The sequence below is a fragment of the Diceros bicornis genome, chromosome 38, assembly GCF_020826845.1.
Source record: "Diceros bicornis minor isolate mBicDic1 chromosome 38, mDicBic1.mat.cur, whole genome shotgun sequence".
Lineage (NCBI taxonomy): Eukaryota > Metazoa > Chordata > Mammalia > Perissodactyla > Rhinocerotidae > Diceros > Diceros bicornis.
In genome coordinates, this window is record NC_080777.1 from 30,328,619 (window position 1) to 30,353,190 (window position 24,572).

Below are 24,572 nucleotides of genomic sequence, written 5' to 3' on the forward strand. Positions count from 1 at the left end.
ACGTAAAGTTCTAGGAGCAGAGTAGCTGTTACTGTTATTAAACTTGATCAGGAAATGAGCCACGTTTCCTGAAGCGTGGTGGTGTTACCTGAGGGATCTTGAGCAGGATGCGAATCTTCTCTGAACTTCCCTTCTGGCAGGCGGTTGGTAACATACCTTAAAGGGAGGATGGACGACAAGCTGGGAGCACGGCAGGACTCACTGCAAACTCACCCTTCCAAGCCCTTGAGGAGCCCGGCCTCTGACCGCGGCCCCTCTCGTGCTGTGTGTGGTCCCTTCTCTCTGCTGCGCGTGGCCCTCTCTGTGCTGACCGGGACCCCTCTCTGTGCTGACCGTGGCCCTCTCTGTGCTGCGCGTGACCCCTCTCTGTGCTGACCATGGCCCTCTCTGTGCTGCACGTGACCCCTCTCTGTGCTGTGCGTGGCCCTCTCTGTGCTGTGCGTGGCCCTCTCTGTGCTGACCGTGGCCCCTCTCTGTGCTGTGCATGGCCCGGGTGCATGAGAATGAGGAGCTGCCAGGCAGCTAAGGAGGGAGTGCGCTCGCTTTCCCTGGGGCAGAGTGGTTTCCTTCCTGCCAGCTCCGCCAGCATCCCCTGAACCCCTGCAGCCGGCACCTGTGTGCCTGCCTTCTCCTTCTCCGCATTCCTGGGCCCGGGTCTAGAGCCTGCTGGTAAAGAGCTTTCAGAAGGCAGCTGCTGCCCGGGCTTCCCTCCCGTTTCTTCGCCCAGCTCTTCCCTTAGAACCAGAAAGGCAGGCTTTTGCTCAGGGCCCCCTGTTCTGGGGACTCCCTGTGCTCTTGAGTGCCTTCCTCAAAATTTCTAAGGCCCCATCTGATGCCTGGGGTCAGCTTGGGTCAACAGTGCCACCTGGAGGGGTGCCAGACCCCATTTCTCCCTGCTGCATGCGCTCTGACCCTCTACCCTGCATGTGGGGTTCTCCAGGTGCCCGAGTTGCTCCAGGACTGCTGAGTGTGGGGTCATCCTGGGCTCCCGTGGCCAGGCCAGTTCCAGGAGAGCAGCCTACCGAGCAGATGGTGTGCACTGGCTGGCACGTCACTCCTTCTCGGGGACTCTGTGAGGCTGGGCTATTGGAATTGTGTGATGCACTGATCTGGGATGCCTCAAGTCGTTTCCATAGACAGGGACTCCACAAAAACTTATTTTCCTGGGGCTCTGCCACCCTAGGGGGGCCTTGCCCTCATCTACATCCTCCCCTTCCCCAAAGAAACCTTCAGCTTGTTGGCTGCACAGATGGGAAGACTGAGGCCTCGGGAGAAAAACCTACTTTCCCCACATTTTCCTGACCAAACTGCAACTTCTGTTCTGACTTCCAGCCTCTGCTTGTTCATGGTCCTGTCTGGCCGGCCTCGCCCTAGAAGCCCTTCTGGGACACCCTCCAAGCCCCATGCACAACTCCTGATACCTCGACAGCCTGTGCACCCCCACGAACAGGGCAGGCGCTGGACCAGGGCTCCCTCTGGGGTTCCGAAGCCGGGGCAAGAGGGAGGGGCCCGGGTGCGGCAAGGGTCGAGGGAGGAGGTCCTTCAAGCCCTTCCTCCCTTACAGGATGCTGCAGAACAACCAGCTGGGAGGGATCCCCGCAGAGGCGCTGTGGGAGCTGCGGAGCCTGCAGTCTCTGTGAGTCACTGGAGGGCCGGCTTGGGAGCCGGCTTCCTGGGGCCTGAGTCACAACCCAGCACCCTCCCTCTTTTTTCCTCCTCTCTGCGGGCCCCCTCTCGCACTCCGTGTTCCAGACAGCGTGCAGCTCCTGGATTTGGGTTCTTTGGGGTTTGTTGTTGTTGTCGTCAGTGTGTGTGTGTGTGTGTGTGTACACTTGTGTGGGTTTTTGGGGGAGGAAGGCTCCAAGCCAGCCCCACCTAGAGAATGGGACCTCCCTAGGATGGGCCACCGGGGCAGTGGTCCTGGGGTGTCTGGCATTCTGCCACGGAGCCTGGGCTGGGGCTAGAGATGGCTGCCTCGAAGAAGAAGTGTCTGGGCTTCTGGGCTGCTCTGGCCCCCAAGGCTTGGGTGGGGGCGCTAGGCTCGGGCACCCATTTTCACTTCTTGGGGGCAGGACTGCGTTCCCAGTCTCACCGGGCTCCCTGACAGACGTGTCCCTCTGAGGAGCCCAGTAGTCCCTGTCCTGCCCAGTAGGGGCATCATGCAAGCAAGCCCGAGCCCAGGGGTGGAGGAACAGGTGCTCAGGGTGGCGCACCTGGCAGCCGCTGTGTGACCATCCGCCAGGGGCTGGAGTCTAGCCACATGGTGCTCGTCACAGGCCTGGAACCTAGGAGGTGCCTAATACATGTCTGCTGAATCAACCGCATTTTCAGGTACATCTACATCTGATGGGAAAGTAAATAGATATTTTGGGAGAAAGCAAAGTTGGGAGACAGGACTGAGCATAACAGTTAGCCAGTGGGGGAAACTGAGGCACAGCACACAGCATGTCAGGACAGAGGCCTCTGGTATCCTCAGCCTGTGGGTCCTGCCGTGGTCCCTGCCCAGTCCATGGATGTGGAAATTGGATGACTCTAACTCTCCTGATTCTCCTCAGGTGGAAGGAGATGGGAAAGGTGTCTTCCCCCGCACGACCCGCACGCAGGCCCGTTCCACCACAAAGAGAGGCCAGCTGGCTGTGCACAGCCCCCCACATTCAGGGCTTTCCTGCCTACATCTGCCCTGGACCTCCCTACCCTCCTGCTTCTGCATGTACCCCAATGCTCCCCAGCTGCCCACTGGCACTGTTTCCCTTCATTCTCCTACCATTCTGCCCTCCGTCACTACAGGTGCTGGGCCCTGGTCTCAGCCACACCCTGTCCCTCATCCAGCATCACCCCTGAACAGGGCCTGGCAACCCCACGTACCCCTAGAGCCCAACACCAGAAGATCTAAGGCCAGCAAAGCCCGTGCTTGCCCCCCTCCCCAAGGGCAGCCACCAAGGAAGAGGGGAGGGACAGAATCTGATGTTTCATCCAAAGTATCAAAGAGGTCTTCACAGGGGAAAAAATTAGACTTTTGCTGGACTTTTTCACACTTATTTTGAGGTTAAGTTGTTTTTTTTAAATTGTGAGTCACATCTTCTGGGTGCTCAGGGTTCTGAAGCTCTCATCGTCCAGACCAGGCATGGGCCTGAAGCTCTACAGGCGTTTCCCCTGAGCTTTCTGAGAGGTGGCAGCCCCTGTGTGGAGACAACTGGGTAATTACCTTCCTCCCGCAGCCCTGTCACTCCCTGCTGCCTGTGGGTCAGGGAGGGACGGGGCCCAGGCCCCACCCCACAGCTCTAAGGCGGGTGAGTGGGTTTTGCCTCCTGCAATCCTGGGAGGAGAACACTGGCCTGTGGGGCAGAAACCTGGCTCTGACCCTGGTCACTGTGTCCCAGACCCTCTCTGTCCCTCAGTTTCCCTAAAGTTGGGGCTAATGGTCTTCCTGCCCATTTCACGGTGTTGTCATGAAGATCAAGTATGTAGTAAATGTGAGAGGGATTTGAAAAAGGAGACTCCACACAGCTGCGATGTGATATTATTCATTCACTAGTCATCAATCCATTCACTATACACATGTTTTTGAGGCTTCGCTGGGGAGGGAAAACCCAAGCAGCATCTTAAAGGGTTAGTGTCAATCAGCTGAAGAGGCAGGGTGGGGCATTCCAGGCAAAGGCAACAACACCTGCAAAGACACAGAGATAAGAAGGAACAGAGTGGGTTCTAGAGAATTTGCAAGGAGGCGAGTTTGGCTGAACTGTGCACGTGTTGGGGGGCTGGTGGGAGGGGCAGTGGTGGAGAGAGATCTGAAATTAGCATGAGACTATGCCCAAAAAGTGGGCATGAACCTTGCTAAGGATCTGAATTTTATGCTTAAGACACTAGGGAGCCATGGAAGGATTTGTGGCAGGAGAGTAATGTGACAGAGTTTGCATCACTGAAAAATTACTTTGGCAGCAGTTATGGAGGACAGCCTGGAGGTGGGGAGCCAGTGAGGGGGCTTGTAAACCAAGGGGGTGTGACAGCAGCTGAGGAAAAGGCAGACGCGGGGCAAAAGGAGAAGGGGACGGACTAGAAATATCAAGAAACCGTGTCCTCAGGCCTCTGGGTTCAGATCAGCCTCTTCACTCACTACCCGTAAGACCTGGACAGTGACCTAAGCTCTGTGCTTCTGTTTGTTTGTCAGTAACATGGAGGTGGTGATGGTGTCTATGTCCCTCAGCAGGACAGAGTGAAACGAGTTAATACGCCTGAAAGACTGACAATGGTGCCCTCTGTTGCTGCAGCATTATTGTTATTGGCAGCAGCATTGACTGGGTGTGGGGGTTGAGGGAGAGGAGGAGGCAAACGGGTGGGCAGTTCTCTGGCTTCAACACCCGGGGGCAGAGAGGCCACCCCTGGGAGCCTGGCACGGGGAGAGGTGAGTAGGGATGTAAGTGAATAGCGGACCCGAGAGGATGTGCTCTTGGGAGGGATGGAGGGGAGACATGCTGGGGTCCCTTCTCCACATGCTGAGTTTGAGCTGTCTGCAGGTGAGGTGAGCGAACATCTGGGACAAAGTGGGAGTTGGTCACTCTACCTGCAGGATGTCAATGTGTGTGCGTGTGTGTGTGCATGCGTGCAAGCACGTGTGGGGTGTGTGCACACGTGCGTGTGTGCATGTGCTCGTGTGTGCGTATGTATTGGGGAGAAGAGCAGGGTGCATAACCCAACTTGAAGTTCTATCTGTAGGTGGTGTATCCTGAGCTTTGGGAAGCTGGGGACCTCACAGGGAGGCTCTGTCCAACTTAATTCAGGTCCCTCCAATTGAGTGACAGGAAAGCCAGACCAAGTTGCTAGGCTGAACGGAGAGGGTGTGAGCAAATTACAGTTCTTCGAGCACCCCCGTGTGCCAATGCTCCATGACATATTTGACACAGAGTATCTGATTTTCTCCTCACAAAAACCCTTTTAATAATTGCCACCCCCCTGTCAGATGAGGGAACGATGTCAGACAGGTTCGGGGGCTCTTCCAAGGTCAGAGCCAGGGAGTGGGGAAGGCAGGGCTACCCCCCAGTGTTGTTGGGCTGTGAAGGCTATGCCCTTTCCATCATGGCTGCAAGGGAAGCTCTTTTGATGGCTAGCATTGGGTGGCCCTCCCTCCTTCCCCACAAGTACCAGCACATAGAAACTTCCTCCTTCCCATTGGAAGTCAGTAGACCAGGGAGGTAGTATACAGGGGCCCATCCCTGCCCATATCCCTCCTGGGGGTGGTCTGTCCTCCCCAGAGCAGGTCAGGCCCGCCTAGGGGCTCAGGTCCCTGGAGAAGGCTATTCCTTGCCTCCCAAAAGGAGAGTCCCTGCACAAACCCTGTGGACATTCCTGGAGCCTCAGTGAAGCTTCTGTCTGTGGTCTACTCTCTACCAGCTATCCAGATACTGGGCCGGAGGAAGTGGGTTTGGGTGTCAGCAGTGGGCCTGGGGCAGGGATGGGGCCCAGGTACCCAGTTGTACATGGCGCACAAGCTGTTGGCTTCACACCTGGGTGGGCAGCACCCACCTCCACAACACCCCTCCCTGTGTACACTTGCTTCCTCCCCGATGACGTGGGAGGGAGAGGATGGCAGTGCCAGATGTGTCATGCCAGGCTTGAGCCAAGGCCAAGAGAAACCACGGGAAGCCAGCAGAGCCTGGGGGAAAATAGAAACTGGGTGAGGGGGAGGCAGGGGGAGGCAGGGCGAGGCAGAGCGAGGCGGGGGGACACAGAGAACCAGAAAACTGCTCAGAGATACCTCAGGCCTGGGCCGGGCTGGGCCAGGAGGTTTGGGCTGGATGGTCCAGGGAGAAGACTCAGAAAAGACAGTGGCAGGAATAAAGGGAGAAAACAGAACACGAGCCCAATCCTGGACGCCCTATGGAAGGCTGCAGGAAACTGGCCGCAGGGCGCCGAGCTGGGGAATGAAGCAAGAGCAGTGCCTGACCCCAAGCTGGAACCCGAGGTAGACCCACAACAGCCCTCTTGACCCAAGTCAGCTGATCTCCAGCGCGCCGGCTGCCTGCGGTGGGAAAGAGATGAGAAGTGAGGGTGGAGGGACGTGTGTGGGTGCCTGTGTGCATGGGAAGGCAGGCGGGCTCGGGCGACGTGGGACCCTTCAGAACGTGGAGCACATTCACATGTCTTGCTTGACCTGAAAGCACTATAAGGTAGCTTCAACCATTGTCGTCTTATGGATGAGGCAACTAAAGCCCAGAGAATTTAAGCAACTGGCCCAAGACCACACAGCAGGATGTAACCAAGCTGGCATTCTACCTTAGCTCTGATTCCAAAGGCTAATGCTCTGAACCTCTGTCCCTCAGTGTCCGCTCTAAGCCACAATGCTTTAGGGTCCAGAGACCTGGATCCACGTCCTGGCTCTGTCACTAGCTAGCTGTGAGGCCATGGGCAGTTCACCTCCCCACTCAGCCTGAGACCCCATCTCTAAATGGGAGGGTCAGAGGAGATGATGGGCAGGCAGGTGTCCCAAGAGGATGTCATGCCGTGGAGACACAAGGACTTCCTGGCGGGGTCACTGACCTGTTCCTGAATCGCTCACGATTGCTGTGTGCCTGCTCTCTCTGGGTCCTGGTTCTCTGTGCAGTGGAGAGTGTCCTCCTTGAACCCCTCCAGTCTCCGGGGGTCTGTGAGATGGATGAGGAGGAAAGGCCTGAGCTCCTCCAGGAGGAAGTGGCCACCCGCCGTCCAGGCCAGAGGGTCTGTGAGGACCAGGATCGAGGGGTCCCTGGGAGAGCTGAAACAAGGGGCTTCTGACCAGCTCCCCTCAGTCTACATCTCTGACCCTCCTCCAGTGCACAATTGTTCCCCAGACTAATGACCAGAATAATAATAGCCAGCGATTCGATGGCACTTTCCATGTGTGGGTGTTTGCTCTCACGATCTCACAATACTGCTGTGGGGTGCTTACTACCAGTCGCCTCATCTCCCCCATTTTATAGATGAGCAAACTGAGCACAGAGGAGTGATGTGACTTGATGAAAGTTACACAGCTAGCAGGTAGAGAGCCAGTTCAGAACTCAGGCAGCCTGGCCATGTCCATACACATAACCGTGATGCTGGGCTGCGTCTCACGGGCAGTCCCCAGGGGCCTGAATGAGCATGACGGGCCCTGGGCAATGGGCCATCAGAGGGATCTGGGGACCAAGGTGTTTGCACAGCACCTGCCCCCAGGGCTGGCCGGGGCTGAGCACTCTGCTGGGGACACCCAAGGGTCCCGGGCTGCTTGCTTCTGTGCTGACCCTGGAGATTCTAGAGGGGAGGGAAGCTCACCTAGGGCTGCCGTAACAAGGACCATAGACTGGGTGCCTTATAAACCACAGAAATTTGTTTCTAGCAGTTCTGGAGGCTGGAAGTGCGAGACCAGGGTGCCAGCGTGGCTGAGTTCTGGTGAGAGCCCTCTTCTGAGCTGCAGCCTGACGACTTCTTGCTGTACCCTCACCTGGGAGACAGCAGAGATGGGGAGCAAGCTCTCTCTTGACTCTTTGAGGGTACTAATCCCATTCATGAGGGCTCCACCCTCATGACCTCATCTAACCCTATTCACCTCCCAAAAGCCTCACCTCCTAATACCATCACTTTGGGGGGTAGGGTTTCAATATAGGAATTTGGGGTGAATGGGCTAAACAAGCATTTAGTCCATAACAAGGGGACAATGTCAGTTTCCTGGGGGGCCAGGGGCTGCTGGCACTTTGACATCAGCATTAATCTCTAGAGACCCTGGGCCATGATCAGAGCCCCGAAGACCCCTTGAGAAAGGGCATGAGGCTAGTTGTGGCTAATGCCCATCTACGTGTGAAGAGCATGAAGACACTTGTAGGAGCTTTTCACCAGAAACAGCTCTTCTCTCTTACCCCTGCAAGGAGTGGCAGCTGCGTTTACAGCCCGTTCACAGACAGACCTGACAGGGGAGCTGCCCTGCTCCAGAGGGCCCAGGGGTCAGTGATGGAGCCAGGGGTGGTCTAAGTGGAGTCTTCTTGTGGTGAGGGTAGAAGAGCCCAGCCTTGACTCTCCTCACCTCACAGCCTCCCCGAATCAGATCTTCAGGAGGCCCCAGGGGGAGCCCAGTGATTTCACGAGAAGGAGCCAGTTATGCATGGATTGGGGAATTTTCTCAGATCTCCTGGGCACTGGAGGAAGGAGGAGGACATCATGGGGGATGAAGAAGTGGACTTTGGGGGAGAGAACAGACTAATACAGTCACGGATAAAGCTTGAGACTAGTGCTTCTCCAAGTGTGGTCGCCGGACCAGCAGCCTCAGCATCACCTGGGAACCTGTTAGAGATGCACATTCTCAGGCCCCACCCCGGACCTGCTGATTCAGAAACTCTGAGGGGCAGAACCACCAGGCTCAGCCTACAAGCGCTCCAGGGGATTCTGATGCGCTGAAGATTAAGAACCAATCATGGAAAGAACGCCTGTATTAGTTTGCCAGGGCTGCCACAGCATATTGCCACAAACTGGGTGGCTTAACAGAAGTTTATTCTCTCACAGTTCTGGAGGCCAGCAGTCCTAAATCTAGGTGTCAGCAGGGCTGCACTCCTCCTTCCCGGCCTCTTCCAGCTTCTGTTTATGGCTGGCATTTCTGGTGGCTGCATCACTCCAGTCTCTGCCTCCTGTCTTCACATGGCCTTCTCTTCTCTCTGTGTCTCTCTGTGGCCTCTTATAAGGACACTTGTCATGGGATTTAGGGCCCACTCAGATAATCCAGATGATCTTACCTTGAGAGCTTTAACTTAATTACATCTGCAAAGACCCTTTTTCCAAATAAGGTCCCATTCACAAGTTCTGGGAGTTGGGACAATGACATCTTTTAGGGAGCCACCATTCACCCACTACAAGGGGCAGGATGATAGCAGAGGAGGGAGAGTGAGCCTGGGTCTTCTGGGCAAGTGCGTGGGGGTGAGAACCTGTGAGTCGAGTCAGAGAGAAACAGGAGGCTTGGAGAGAGCAGTGGTCCATGAGCTGGCTGTGCCTCAGGGAGGGCATCTGGCAAAGTAAAGCCCAGAGCTGGCTGGAGGAGGGAGCAGCAAGGCCATGAGGTCTGTGCAGTTGTGACTAAGGCCCCATCCCGAAGATGCCCAGTCTGCCATGAGCTCTTCAGGTGTCCAATGAACATTGTCAGCACCGCCCAACTTGCCTGCCAGCCAGAGAGAGCCCCAAGGCCCAGCCACGCTGTGGGGCCCGGCTGAGGGGTCCCTAGGGATGCACGAGGTGGCAGATGGCCTCCCTGGTGTGGCTATTTCAGGCTCCATGATTATATGCTGCTGTATTTGGATCTCCCAAGGTTCCGGGAGTTGATTACTACATGCATCTAGGGCAGAGGCTGCTCTGTGGTGGATGGGTGGGCGGGCACGTGGGCAGCCCCCTGCGTATGATGAAGGTATAAACATGGGTAATTTGGCTCCTGGAGATACCAGGAGAGTGTCCATGGTGGGCTGGGCCCTGGGATCCTGTGGAGGTTCTTCCAACCATAAATGCTGGTCTGGGATAGAGTTAGCCCAAGCTGGGCCACCCAGGAGCAGTGTGGTGTTACGGCCCCTCAGGGAACACCTCAGCCCAGACTTGTGGGTTTCCTTAGCCCTCCCTCCCCGACCCCCATGGAGCTCCTGCAGGCCTAGTCCTGAGAAATCTGAGGGAAGCAGGAGTACCCAGAATGGGAGAGCCGATAACTCAGATTTGGTTCAGGTGCACATGGGCCCCAGGCAGAGCTAAGAGGTGGGGCAACCTTTTCCCCACGGGGAGAGGACAGAGGCAAGTTTCTTCCTTCCTGTGTGAATGCCCCTTCCTGAGCAGCAGACGTCAGTGCAGATCCCTGGTTTGGGATCTGGGTGTGTCCGGAGAGAAGAGGAGATCCATCCATCCATCTATCCATGCGTCCATCCATCCATCCATCATCCATCCATCCATCCATGCATCCATCATCCATCTATTCATCCATGTATCCATCATCCATCTATGCATCCATCATCCATCCACCCATCCATGCATCCATCATCCATCTATCCATCCATCATCCATCTATCCATCCATGCATCCATCATCCATTTATCCATCCATCATCCATCTATCCATCCATGCATCCATCATCCATCTATCCATCCATGCATCCATCCATCCATCCATCCATTGGTTGGTTTGTTCAAGCTCTGCTGACTACCTGAAATGCCTGGCAGAGGAGTTACTGAGACCAATAATAAAACAAGGGCCCTGCCTTTCAGCAGCGTATGGTTTGATGTGGGAATATCACATACACCCAGATCCCCGTCTTCACTCCTCCCCTCCCATACACTATGGACTTCAGCTTCTGAGACAGAAAAGTCAGTGCAAGCGAAATGATGTAAAATTAGTGTATAAAAGCTAAAAGGGAGTTGACTAAAATGATGAAAACCAGGTGCAGCCCAGTGTGTGTGTAATAAGAATCATACTGCAGTTAATGTTTGTTGAATTCTTACTATGGTACCAGGCTCTAGGCTAATGCTTAGCAGAAATCATCTTTATTCCTTGCAATGAATCTCTGAGGGAGGTACCATGATTCCCACTTTACAGATGAACAAATGAAGGTTCAGGGAGTTGATCACAGACTTGGTAAATGGCTCATCTGACTTCCAAGCCCACGGGTGTGAAGTCTGCCTCACAATGCTAGGAAAGCTTATAAATGGCAGATTCCCAGGCCCTTTCTCAAACCTCCTGAATCAGAATCTTGAGGGCTGGGGCCCAGGACTCTAGTTTGAAAAAACGTCCTCCCAGGTGATATCTGATACAGAGCCAGATTTGAGAACCACTGCTCTGATCCTTGCTCCTCAAAGTGTGGTTCATGCCAGCAGCATCAGCATCCCATGGGAGCAGTGCAGACTCTCCAGCTCGACTCCAGACCTAGTGATTCAGAATCTGCATTTTAATAAGACCTGCCCCTCCACTTCCCAGTCAGTTAGCATGTGGAGTGTGGAAATCCACACAGCCACGGGAAAAGGTGGGAGTGCCCTGGCCTCCTGCTCTGGCCACCACCAGAGGCTGCGGGGGTGGAGGCTGCCCGCCCCAGACCACAGGACCTTAGAACACTGTGTGACGTGGGGGTCACCCAGTCCAGCTGCCTCCTCTACAGGTGAGGAAGCCATGCGGCAGAGAAGGGGGGTGACGTTCCCAGTGTCACCCAGCGAGTTAGCAGCAGAGCTGCGGCTCGCTGGACCCCAGGCCAGACCTGCAGGTGCTTTATTGCTCTGAAGGGGGACGATCTATTTAGAGCCTCTGTGACCAGTTCGAGCAGATGGCTGTAAGCTCAGTTGTTCTGGAATGGACGCCATCAGGGGACTCTCGCCAAGCTGACTTCCCTCCCTCGTTAGCCCAAACACCTGTTTTGGACTTGGAGCCCACTCCTTCCCCTGCCCGCCCTTAAATAAAACAACCCCAGTGAGGCCTGGGCTGGAGGCCCCTGTTGACCCTTGGAGGGTCTGGGCGGTGGGGAGGGAGGAGGAGGGCCCATGGTGTTTGGTGGGGTGGTGGCAGTTGAAAGAATGCCGAGCCTTGAGGGGTCCCAGCAGCCCACAGAGATCACTGCTGACCCCTCGAAAAGCAATCTCTCCCCAAGGAAAAGGGTAGATCTGGCCCTCCAAGCTCTTGCATTCTCCCCTTGTCTCTCAGAGAAGTTAACTCTTTCTTTGAGGTTTTATCAGGATGTCCTGCCTCGATGGCCCCATGAGTGGGGAACGCAGCACCTTTATGGGGCCAGAGGTCACAGAGGCCCCTCAGCAGAGGTGACTTTGCTCCATCCCTCTCCTCAGAGCCGAGGCACCGCAGTGCAAGACAAAAGACGGGGGAGGAGAGGAGAGAAGGCAGGAGCCGGAAGGGAGGGAAAGAGGGAGGGGACCCGCGTTGAGCATTTCCCTTGACAGATGCCGCCCCAGGTGCCTTCCACAGGCCGTATTCATTCAGCAGCAGGACCACCAACCTGTTCTGAGGCTCTGCCCCAGCTCCCTCAGCTGCCACCCTCTCTCTCTCCTGCCTCGCAGTCCACACCCGTTGCCTCCATTTCATCTCCTCCAGTCTGGCTTCCGTGGCCCTCTCGGTCCACCAGAACGCCTCTGACCAAGGCGGTCCCTGGACCTCACTGCACCGACTCCCACGGGCTCTTGCCTTCTGTGACCTTGTCACATGGAGTGACGGTGTTGACCTCGCTCCTTGAAGTCCTCTCTTCCTGTGGCTTCCGTGCTCTGCTCGTCCTGGTTCTCCTCCCCTCTCCCCACTCCTCCATCCTCCCTGCAGGCTCCTCGTCCCTGCCCATCCTATAAATGGCAGAAATTTTTGGTGCTCTCTCCTTGTCCCTCTGCTCTGTCTACCCCTCAGCTTGTCCCTGGGCAGCTTCTTATCTGCCTGCGGACTAGTTACCACCTGTGTGCTGAGGGCTCCCCAGTCTACGTCTCCAGCCTAGACGGTCCAATGAGCTGCCTGTTGGAATCTCCACTTGATGACCCACCAGTCATTTCCCCAAATGATGCTCACCTTCCCTCCCAGGGACATTCCTTCTCCAGCATCCTCTGTCTCAGGAAATGGCACCACCGTTCATCTAGCTCCCTGATCCAGGCACTTGACTCTCTCTCCCCACCCCACATCCTGTCAGTCAAGTCCGAGTGATGGTGCATCCTGATTCAGGAATCATCCCTCCTCCCTTTCCTCCCTGGTGACCACTCTCGTCCACCCACCATCGTCTCTTGCCTGAGTTGCTGCAACAGCCTCCCAATGGGTCCTGCTTCCATTCTGAACTTACCTCCATCCTTTCCCACGTTGCAGTCAGGTGGATCTTAGAACACAAATCTCATCACGCCGCTCCCCTACTTAAAATTCTTCAGTGGCTCCCAATGCCCTGAAGACAAAGCCCAGCTCCTTGGTGAAGCTCCAAGAAGTGCCATCTGGCCCCCTTCTCTCCTTTCGCTGTCCCCTGATGCTGTAGGCAGACTGAGCCACCCGCAGCTCTCTCGGGCTTGCAGCCTATGTTCCTGCTCCTCGCTGTCCCCTCTGCCTGGAATATTCACTCTGTGTCTACTCTGTCACCTACCTAACTGCTCCTTGTCCTTCAGGTCTTAGCTCAGATGTCTGGTCGTGCAGGAGGCCCTTTCTGAGCCCACGTTCATTAAGGGCCCCTGTAATGCCCGCACAGAGCAGCCACGATCTACCTCTATGACCCCCTTGTTTCACGCGCTCTGTTCTCCCTACACTGTGTGTTCACAAGGGTGGAGACTGTGTGCACCTCTTTAATTCAGGATTTCCCACACCCAGTACAGTGCCTGGCACATAGTGGGCCCCGAGTGGTCTTTGCTCGTAAATGTGTAAGTTAACAAATGAGAAGACAGGGTCAGAGGTTATGTAATTTGCTCAATGACACGCGATGTGTAAGAACTAGGGCTGAGATTTAAACTCTGGTGTGTCTGATGCTTAAGTCCATGCTCCTTCTACCACCACTTTCTGCCTCCCCCCTTCCTCTGATGCTTCCTGAGAAAGGAGGGCCCTTCCCGCCCTCCCCTGTCACTGTTGGGGAGGTGGGAGAGCAGGCAGAGCCAAGAAGGGAGGAAGAGCATGAAAGTGACCCACGGGGTTTAAAATGAGAGGAACACAGACTAGGGCCTAATGCAGACAGTGTTGCAGCTTTCGGCTGGGCGTGGGGCTCCTTGTGCTGTGTATTTGGAGAGAAAGTGTCGGGGGCCTGTGGGCCTCCCCCAGCTGATGGTGTGTGGTCAGAGTCTGCACATTAGGCTATGTATCAGCCGGAAAAAAGACAGAAATGGGAAATAATGCAATGCCTTCCAAAGCCAAGAATCACATTATTTAGAATTACCTGCTACCCTATCTGCAAGGATCTCTATCCTTGCAGCCCCTCAGCCCTTGGTGGGAATGGAAATCTTACTAGAATGAAGAGGCAGGGCCCGGGAAGTACCTCCCACAGCAGACTGCTCAGATGTTCATTATTTCCGGAGCTCCAGATGGGGTTGAGGGTGGGGAGGAAGAGGAAGCTCTGGGTCCACCCCAACCAGGGAGCCAGGAGGCTCTATTCCCCAGCCCATGCTCCCCCAGCCCATCCCCCCTTCCTTCCTGCTGTCAGCTGCAGCTGATGGAATGAGGCTGCTGGGCCTGCTCAGGGAGCCACCAGGCCTTCTGGGCCGACGCAGCTGCATGGGCCCCCGCCCGGCCGCAGCCTGCTCCCCCGGCCCCCATTAACCTGCCTTTCAGCTGCACATCTGCTACCCGGGGCCCTGCAGGGCCTAATAGAAAAACCCCCTCAGAACATCTGGCCTGTGGGGGAGGAGCCCATCTGGAAGGAGGAGAGAGGGAAAGAGGTCTGAGGAGGGAGGCAGGGTCTGGAGTGCAGGGCAAAGCAGGTGGGGGAGGCTGGAAGCAAACCAAGCCGTCCCTGGAGTCATAGTTCTGTTTGTGGAAGCAGAGTGGACCAGAGGGCTGTGGCGAAGGGGGCCCACGGCTCCTCCAGGTCCTCCGATGGCACCACTTAGTAATCCTGCTCTTCGGAGCAGACGCCACCCACAGACCCCAGGGCCTAGCTAGGGCAAATCTTCCTTTCACCTTGGTGTCCCCGCTCTCCACTCACTCTCGTGAAGTCACTTACCCCATCTTCCCCAGTTCCCCACACCTGTCTTCTACCTCCAAGCCTTGGCTTAAACTATTTCTCAGCCTAGGATGCCTTTCCTCTTCCTTCTGCCAAGCCTTGTCTCTCTACTGCCTATATCAATAAAACACTCACTTTCTCCAGGAAGTCCTCCTGGACCGATTCCATCTGACTCTGAACCCGCTGGGCACACGGAGAGCACTAAGCACCGGAAGCAGACATTCTTATATACAGAATGACAGGAGGGGAGGCCTGGCCAGGGCAAAGCAGGAAAGATCCAGGTGGAATTCTCTTCTTTGCTGTCCTGAAAGGCTGCCAGGCCCCTGCTGGACCTGGAGCCTGCCAGCAGCTACCTGCTGCCAGGGCCATGGAGGGAACCTGATCAGAATTCAGACTGGTGGGGAGGGACAGAGTGTGGGCACAGATAATAAATACTTTTGAGTATTGTCTAGAGATCTGGTTTCAGAATTGGGGGGCTGGGATGCTAAGTGGTGAACTTTTGGCAAGTCTGGAAAGTTCTGAGAAAGGGCTCCATGCTCAGCCCAGGGCAGATGGGTCCACTCCTCAGCACATCTCTCTTCCTAGTAAGACCCGACAAGTGTTCTGACTCTGACTGTGCCCAGGCTGCTTTGAGTCTGGAAAGTCAGAGGGAAGAAGGAAACTAATTAGGGCGCACTTGCTGGGTGCCAGCCTGTGCATGGGCACTCACCCCACCCCTTAATCAAGGCCCCCACCTACCCAGCCTGGGGGAGCCTGGCACAGGGACCAGCGTTCTTGAGTCCTGACTCAGTCTGGCAGCCCAGAGAACCTGTCTCCTTTCAGCTGAAAGTGTGGTGTGCGATTTTAGGGTCTTTCTCTGAAAATAGCTGAAGCTTTTCTTTGGAAGCCAGCTGTGCCATTTTCTGGACACAAGATCGTGGACAAATTGTCTACACATTCTGAGCCTCGGCTTTGTAATCTAGTGATAATAAAGTGGTTGTTATGAAGATTCACAAGATGATACATAGAAGGTCATGGCAGGTGTATCCTCAGTGCACGACTCATGCTGTCCTACAGCGTCGCCTCCTATGGTGGCATCATTTTCCACCAGTGAGGGAGCGGGAGGCAGGATGATTTGGGAAGCTCAGAGAAACCCTGGCCCTGAGGAGCTGAGTAAGACAGACTCCAAACTGACTGTGGTCCTTCAACCCCCGCCAGGCTTTGCTTTGCTGCAAAACTAGATTACCCGGAGAGGGATAGATGCCCCAACCCCTGACCCCAGGTATGGTCCTTCTAGGAAGTTAGTCACCCCTGCAGTGAGGGTGGATCATCCATCCCATGTCCCGTTCACTGTGCAGATCCACGGTGAGCACCTTCACCGTGCCAGGCAGACACCCTGGCCTTCCGTGAGTTTATGATCAGATGGGAGGTACAGGACACGGTCACAAACAGGACATGCCAGAACACGGCAGGAGCGCACGAAAGGTCCAGACTGCAGTGGGAAGCAGGGAGCGAACACTCGCTGGGCACCAGCAGTGCCAGGCGCCGTGCGGGTCAGCGTCAGAGCTGGTTGTGAGTCCACATCGTCTAACCTCTAACTCCTTCCACTGTTCTGCATAGGGGAGAAGTCTGACACCCTAGTTTCTGTTCCTCTTTTTTTTTTCTTTTTTTGGTTAATAGATTTATTTTCAGAGGGCAAAACACTTAGACAATTTAAATACAAGTCCACAGGATTACTGCGTCCAAGTCAGCAATGAGGCCAAAATGCCTCTCCCTTCCAGACACCCGTCAGAGTCAGGCGAGTCTCCTCTCAGTGAGGAAAGGGATCTGTGTTTCACTCACACTCCTCTTTCTCATCTGCACCGTAACCTACAGTTTCCCGTGGACACATTAGCTCTTCCGTCCACATCAGAGATCTCAAACCCCGGTTCAGCCCCCGTGGCCGTGATGAGCTGCACTTGGTGCAGACGGAGCTCGGGACTTTCACAAAATGGGAGTTTACGGAGAGCCTTTCTGGGTCACTTTTGTCATAGTTTCAAGACGTGAAGAACCTGGTCTTCGATTCCCTCTAACGGCAGATGGGGAGTGTCACTGCACAGTGGCACCGCTGGGTCACTCTCCCTGGAACCTCGGGCAAGAGCAGGAGGGAAACAGTCATTGAGATAAAATGCCTCCAGACACACGCGTGGCTGCGGATATCCCTCACAGGGTTCCGGGCTTCAGAGCACCCACATCATCTGGTCCTAGCTAGGGACCTTAGGAGCCCGGGTCACAGGGCTGCTATCTCCGCGGCCTGACGCCCAGCTTCTGGGAGGAAAGGGCAGCCCCACGGGGTGTGGGGATTCTTCCGGTTGGGAAGATCAGCGAAGCTCCACGGCGGAGGCAGCGCCTGCGTGGGTTTTGAAGGTGGACTAAAAGGTGAATTGCTGGAGGTGAAAGGGTAGCTTTTGCTCGGAGGGGAGGAGCCTCAGCGCTGTGTGGAGGCAGCGAATGGGGTTGTGGGAGGTGAAAGGCTGGTTGGTGCAGGCCGAGCTCCCCGAGCTTGCAGCGCCGCCTGTGGCCTGCCTGAGAGGGGGGGGCCTGCGTGTAGGAGATGGGTCTGCAGAGAGGGCTGGGGCCTTCAATGAGCAGCCAAGGACTGTCTCACGGGCCCTGGAGGCCACTGTGGGGTTTTCTCCGACACAAACCTAGGTCTCAGAGAGAACACAGTGGACCTAGCGAAGGGGGCAGTGGGGCCAGTGAGGAGACCACTGTAAGATAAGGCCTGGACCACAGCAATGGCCCTGGGTCAGGAGGAGGGGGCACAGCCTTGAGATGCCATAGCCAGGACCTAGTGGCCGATTGGGCAGGAGATCCAGGAAAGGTGGGCACAGAGAATGTAATGTGAAGCAATGAGTCTCCTTCTACTGCCTGCTCCCAAATCCTTCCCTCCGGCGCCCTTCCCCACGCGGGCTCCTGGAGCTCTCCCTCACTGGCCACCCTTTCTCAGCACTCTGGAGCCCGGGACTTAAATAATACACTGACGCCCTTTGTTTTTAAAAAACACGTTTATTTTTATTCTGACTCATTGCAGAAAATTTGGAAAATACAAAAAATAAAAAGAAGAAAATAAAAATTACCCACGATTCTACCACCCAGACACGATGCTTGCTAATATCTCTGTGTATTTCTCTATGAACACACATACATTAAATCTTTACAAATTAATGTTGCGGTCTGGTTTATTGTTCCTTCAAAATTGTACTAATACAGCACTGGTGTAATCATTTTAGCTTTAAGTATTTTTAAGAATTGAGATGCAATTCACATAGCCTAAAATCCACCCTTTTCAAGTGGACAATTCAGTGGTTTTTAGCACTTTTACAAACTTGAGCAATCATCACCACTATCTAATTCAAGAACATTTTCATAACCCCCCCGAAAAAGCCTTTACTCCTTAGCAGTCACTCCCCACCACCCCACCACCCCCCAGCCCCTGACAAGCACTAATCTACTTTCTGTCTCTCTGGATTTGCCTGTTCTGGACATGTCATATAAATGGAATCACACATGACGTGGTCTTTTGTGTCTGGCTTCTTTCACTTAGCATAATGTTTTCAAGATTCATCCCTGTATGTATTCATGCATGAGTCAGCACATCATTCCTTTTACAGCTGAATAATATTCCATTGTATGGACATACCACATTTTGTTTCCTATTCACCAGTTGTTGGACATTTGGGTTGTTTCCACTTTTTGGTTATTATGAATAATGCTGCTATGAACATTTGTGTGGACATAGTTTTCATTTCCCTTGGGTATATACCTAGGAGTGGAATTGTTGGGTCATATGGTAACTCTATGTACCACTTTTTGAAGAACTGCTAAACTATTTTCCAAAGTGGCTGCACCATCTTACATTCCCACTGGCTTTGCATGAGGGTTTCAGTTTTTCTACATCCTCACGAACACTTGTCACTGTCTTTTTTATTTGAGCCATCCTTTCGGGCGTGAAGTGTTTCTCATTGTGGTTTTGATTTACATTTTCCTAATGACTAATGATGTTGGGCATCTTTTTGTGTGCTTATTGGCAATTTGTTTATCTTGTTTGGAAAAATATCTATTCAAATCCTTTGCCCATTTTTAAATTGGGTTGTCTTTTTTTATTGTTGAGTTGTAACAGTTCTTTATGTATTCTAGATACAAGTCCCTTATCAAATATATGATTTGCAAATATTTTCTCCCATTCTTTTCATTTCTTGATAGTGTCATTTGAAGCACAAAAATTTTCAATTTTGATAAAGTACAACTTATCTATTTTTTCTTTTGTTTCTTGTACTTTTGGTGTTATATTTAAGCAACTATTGCCTAATCCAAGGTCAGGAAGATTTATAGCTATGTTTCCTTCTAAGAGTTTTATAGAGTTTGAGGTCTTTGATCTGTTTTGAGTTAATTTTTGTAGGTGATGTGAGGTAGGGATCCAATTTTATTCTCTTGCTTGTTGTTCCAACACATTTTCATCACCCAAAGACTGTTCTTTGAAAAGACTATTCTTTTCCCCACTGAAATGCTTTAACACCCTTGTTGATGATCAACTGCCCATAGAAGTACAAATTTATTTCTGGACTCTCAGTTCTATTCAACTGATCTCCGTGGATATCCTTATGCCACTACTACACAGTCTTCATCACTGTAGCTTTGTGGTAAGTTTTGAAATTGGGAAGTGTGAGTCCTCCAACTTTCTTCTTTTTCAAGATTGTTTTGGATATTCTTGCTCCCATGCATTTCCATATGAATTTTAGGATCAGCTTGTCAATTTCTGCAAAAAAAGGATGCTGGGAGTTTGATAGGGGTTGTGTTGAATCTGTAGATCAATTTGGAGAGCACTGCCATCTTAACGATATTAAGTCTTCCAATCCATGAATATGAGATGTCTTTCCATTTATTTAGGTATTCTTTAATTTCTTTAAACAATGTTTTATAGTTTCCAGAGTATAGATTTTGTACTTTTTGTTAAATTTATTCCTAAGAATTTTATTCTCATTGATGTTATTGTAAATGGAATTGTTTTCTTAATTTCAATTTTGGGTTGTTCATTGCAAGTGTGGAGAAATACAGCTGATTTTTGTATATTGATCTTATATCCTGCGATCTTGTTCTAAAAGTTTTTTATTACTTATTTTAATGTTTGATAAGGGAAGTTCTAGTCAATTTCTCGTCTATGTATTTTATGACATGAACTTTGGTTTTATTTTGTCATGCTACCTCCAACCCCTGCCAAAAAAATCCCATTGAGATCTTAACTGGAATTACAGTAAGTCTACAAATTGAATTATAGAGAATTTACGTTTATAAAATTTATCCTCACACAGGACTTATTTCCCTCAAGTCAAAACATCTTTTATATATTTCAGTAACCTTTTTGTGGTTTATGTTTTTTTTATTAAGGATCTATATATTTCTTGTTCAAATTACTCCACAATATTTACTGGGGTGTGTTTGTTTATGAGCTTTTTTTCTTGGCTATTACTAATGTTTTCACTGTTGTCTCTTCTGTTTATTATTGGAATTTAGGAAAATATTGAGGTGTATACATCCATCTCATATCTGGCCACTTTACTGAATTCTTTTGCTAATCTTAAGAGTTTTACCATTGATTCTCTTGGAATTTTGAGGTATCCAATATTATTTGCAAATAGTAAGTATTATTGGCAATTGTGACAATTAACATATTTATCTTACTCTGGGTGTTAATAGGAAAATCTCTAATATTTTCTCACAAAGTATAACACTTGATATTCTTTGACATAAACAGTCTTTATCATTTTGAGAAACTAGGATTGTTGGATGTTCCTGGGTGGGTTTTCAGTATATATTCTGATTATATACACTGAACTCATTATATATATAACAGAATACGTTATTTTAATCATCATAGTATTCTTGGGATTACCTTGTGTTTGTGGTGTTAGATTATTCCTACTGCATTATTCTGTGGCCAGTGTTAGACTATTTATATCCTGATAAGATATTGACAAATAAGAATGGGCTATGGCTTGTCTTCTGTGCTCTCATTGACCAACTTTGTTATTAGGCAAAACTGAGTTCAAAGAGCGGATTGAGTATCATTCCAGCTTTTACTATTCCTGCAACAGTTTATAAAGCATGAGGATTATTTTTCACTTGAAAGTTTGGAAGAACTTACTGATAAATTGCCTGGTCCTAGACCTTCTTTTGAGAAGCGAATTCTCAGATGACGTTTCTAGTTTCTTCTTTAGTGTTTGGTTTATTCTATTGTTCTATTTCTTAGTCAGTTTTGGGCACTTATATTTTCCTGAAAATTATCCATTTCATCAAAATCTTTTCAGTCTGTGCTAACACATTAAATGATTTTGAGGAAATGAGTTATATTCTGAAAAAATATAAATGGTGTATTTTTTCTCAGTTCTATCATGTTTTACACTTCCTTTTTTGATATTTCTTCATTGGTATTTCTATTGTTCTACCTACCTACCTACCTTCCTCCTCCTCCTCCTCCTCCTCCCCGCCCTGTTTCCCACTTCCTGGTCAGTACTCTACCCCTCAGATTTGCACCGCCGTGGCTTCCTCGAGCTCTGAGCTGTCTCCGCTCTTGAGTGAACGTGAGTTCTGTTTGGGTCCCTCTCTGAATGGAAGCTCTCTCCACGCAGCAGATCAGGCAATCTCGAGGCTCATGTCAGTAGTTTCCTTTCTCTCAGGAATCACTGTTGGGACCGCCTGTTGTCCAAGGCCTGAAACCTGTTGTTTTTGGTTACTTGAGGCAAAAGGGTAGGCCCAGTGTCTGCCACTCCATCCTGTCTAGAAGTGGAAGTCAAGAAATTCCCATTCTTGATCTCTTCATTTTAGTTATCTCTCCTGATCGCCCAGAGTATATTGTTGAGTAATTTTTTTCGCCAAGAAGAACACATGGGTAGTATGTTTTCTGAACCCTTCCATAGTTGAGAATATATTTTTGTGGACTTCACAAATAATTGTCAAACTAGCTGGATATAAAATTCATGGATCGTAATCTAGTTTTCTCAGAATCCTATAGATACAGCCCTATTTTTCCCTGCCGTGAAGCGTGCCAGAAAGCTCTGAGGTCACCCTTATCATTCTGTTCCTTAGAGGAGAGCCTATTTCTTCGCTATGAATGCTCGTAGGACTTTTTTCCCTTTATCTTTACAATTAAACATTTTGCCAGAATATGTCTAGGTATGAATCTCTTTTCATTCAGTTTGTCTGGAACACAATAAACTTTTTTTTTAAATATATATTTTCAGCTTCAAAAATGCTTTTCCCCCAGTTATGGCTATCTTGTGCTTCTGCTCCATTCATTCCAGGTCCCTGCTCTGGAATGCCCAGAGTTCTTAGTCCAAATTTAGTTCTCTATCCTACTTACCTCATCTCTGTTCTCACAGCTTCTGTGCTGTTGTCCTTCTGTTCTGGCTTCGAGAACAGTGTCCCAGGCTTGTTCTGCCACCACGGATTCCATTTTCTGCCAATTCTGCTCCTTCCCCCCGCAGCGCACGTGGGAGGGAACTCTGCTGTCCAGCGTCACTGCCCGTGCAGCCTTCCCGTATCCCACCCAGCTCCAGCTGTGTTTCAGTTCATCCCCCAGAGTTACCTCGATTCTCTCCCATTTTATGCTGTTGTTCTTTGTCTCAGCCTTTTCTCTTGTGTACACTTTTGCTCTCATTTCATAGAGGTCATAATTTCTTTTACCTTACTGAGGATGCCAGAGAAGCTTCTACTTTTTTTTCTCATTCTAATAATAAATTATTTTCAGAGATTTGATCTTTTTCTGGGTTTCAGGATTACCACTTCCTTGTTCTTCAGAATTTTTTGTAAATGCTGCTTTTAAATTTTCTCTCTCTTTTTTAAAAATTTATTTTAAAAAAAATGGTGGTAAGATACAAATAACCTAAAATTTACCGCCTTAACCTTATTTAAGTGTACAGTTCAGTGGCATTAAGTACATTCACATCATTGTGTAACCATCACCTCCATTCATCCACAGAGCTCTTTTCATTTGTGAAACTGAAGCTTCATGCTCATTAAACACTAACTCCCCATCCCCCTCCCCCAACCCCTATAACCCATCCTTCTACTTTCTGTCTCTAAGAATTTACTCCTTTGGGACCTCTTGTAAGTGGAATCATACAGTATATGTCCTTTCGTGACTGGCTTATTTCACTTAGCATAATGTCCTCAAGATTTATCCATGTTGTAGCACATGTCAGAATTTCATTCCTTCTTACAGCCGAGTAATATTCCATTGTATGGATATACCACATTTTGTTTATTCATTCGTCTGTCCATGGATACTCGGATTGCTCCCACCTTTTGATTACTGTGAATAATGCTGCTGCGAACATGGGTGTACAAATATCTCTTCAATCCCCTGCTTTTTCTCCTTATCTTTGAATAGAGAAAAGCTGACCTAGATGCAGTATTTGTCACTAGCGAGGTAACTTAAATTTCCCACAGTTTTGCTCTCTCTCCTCCCGGGACTAGTTCAATCAGCTTCTCAGATACACAGATGGAAAGCAGGTTGGTGTGTGCAATTCCCAGGCCAATTCTCAGCATCTAAGCAAATGCTCATCTGCTCTGGTGTCCTGCGGTAGAATCTTACTCCTCACTCAATGAGCGGTTCTCTGCTTCTCTCAAGCAAGGACTATATGAAAGTCTACACCATGGTTCTCCCCACTGGCTGAACATTAGAATCACTCGAGGAAATTTTAAATGATATGCTTAGGCTCCCCCCAACCCAACTGACTCTGAAATTCTAGGAGTAGGCCCACACGTGCGAGTTTTAGAAAGCTCCTTGGATGATATTACTATGGAGCCACGGTAGGGAACTGCTGCTTTATCTCTAGATGCGTGACCACTAAAGCTCCTTGATCTGCCACAGGACGGCTCTTGCCTTGGGGTAACTTAGCTCCCAGGAGTAAGGAGCCACTTCTGGTCCCTGCCTCTCCTTCCCTCCATGTTATCTTCAGGAAGTTGAAGTCTCTGAGTGAATACGGAAATAGGGGTTGGAGTGGTGGTGGTGGATGGTACATTGGCTGCCCCAAAAAGCATCACTGTGGTGTAGGGAATATGGCTGTCCAGTTTTATGGATTCTGATTAGAATAGACAGATGGGGAGGGAGAAAATGGCTTCACATCCTCTATGCAGGTTTTACAAGGCAAAACAGAGGAAAACCACTCATTACCAGCTATTTTACTCAGTCCCTTTGACCTCAGGGTTAGCAGAGATGTTGTCAGATTCTGGTTAAGTGTTGCTTTGGGTCAAAGTCTAAGTTTTCATTTCTTTTCTGTATCTCCTTTGGTGTTTTAGTGAGCAGGTGGTTAAATTTTTCTCCATTTTAACTGGAAATGACTTGAGTGTGTTTTACTTGTTTCCTTCGTTTCCCACTGCAACTGGAGGAGAGGGGTTATGATTAGTCCCCCTGTGTCAGTGGCTTCAGCACAGGTAGGGGTGCAGTGAGCACTTATGGATCAGTCAGTGAAGACCAAGAAGATGGTGAGTGTAGGAGGGACCAGCACCTGTGTGGTTAGGTCAGGAGGATCCCCCGAAGGAGAGGAGTTTTAAGTAGAGCTTTGAATAGAGGAGGGAGAAGCATATTTCAAACAAGGACACCAACCTTTACAAAGGTACAGAGAGGAAAAACCATGAACTCTAGGACAGGCAGATGGGGACTTTCTGAGAGATGAGACTGGTGAGAGAGTCATTCCAGGGAAGGAATTTTGAAGCCCAAGCTAAAGGGTTTGGGGTTGACTAGAAGCCATGGATGACTCTGAGCAAGAGAAAGATGAGATCACAACATGAGGGGTGGTTCTCTAGTCTGTGTGAGTGGATGGATGGATGGAAGGACAGATGGATGGATGGACAGATGGATGGATGGATGAACAGATGGATGGATGGATGGACGGTTTGATGGACAGATGGATGGATAGATGGATGAATG

The 24,572-nt window shown here is 50.8% G+C and overlaps 1 protein-coding gene across 1 annotated transcript in view; it reads left to right on the plus strand.

The window, feature by feature from the left end:
* The window catches only part of LGR6 (leucine rich repeat containing G protein-coupled receptor 6), a 113,144-nt gene that overhangs the window by 34,796 nt on the left and 53,776 nt on the right, over nucleotides 1-24,572 (plus strand). The window contains exon 4 of the mRNA XM_058533816.1: nucleotides 1,565-1,636. Coding sequence (XP_058389799.1) covers nucleotides 1,565-1,636 — 72 coding nt within the window. The remainder of the gene's footprint in view (nucleotides 1-1,564; nucleotides 1,637-24,572) is intronic.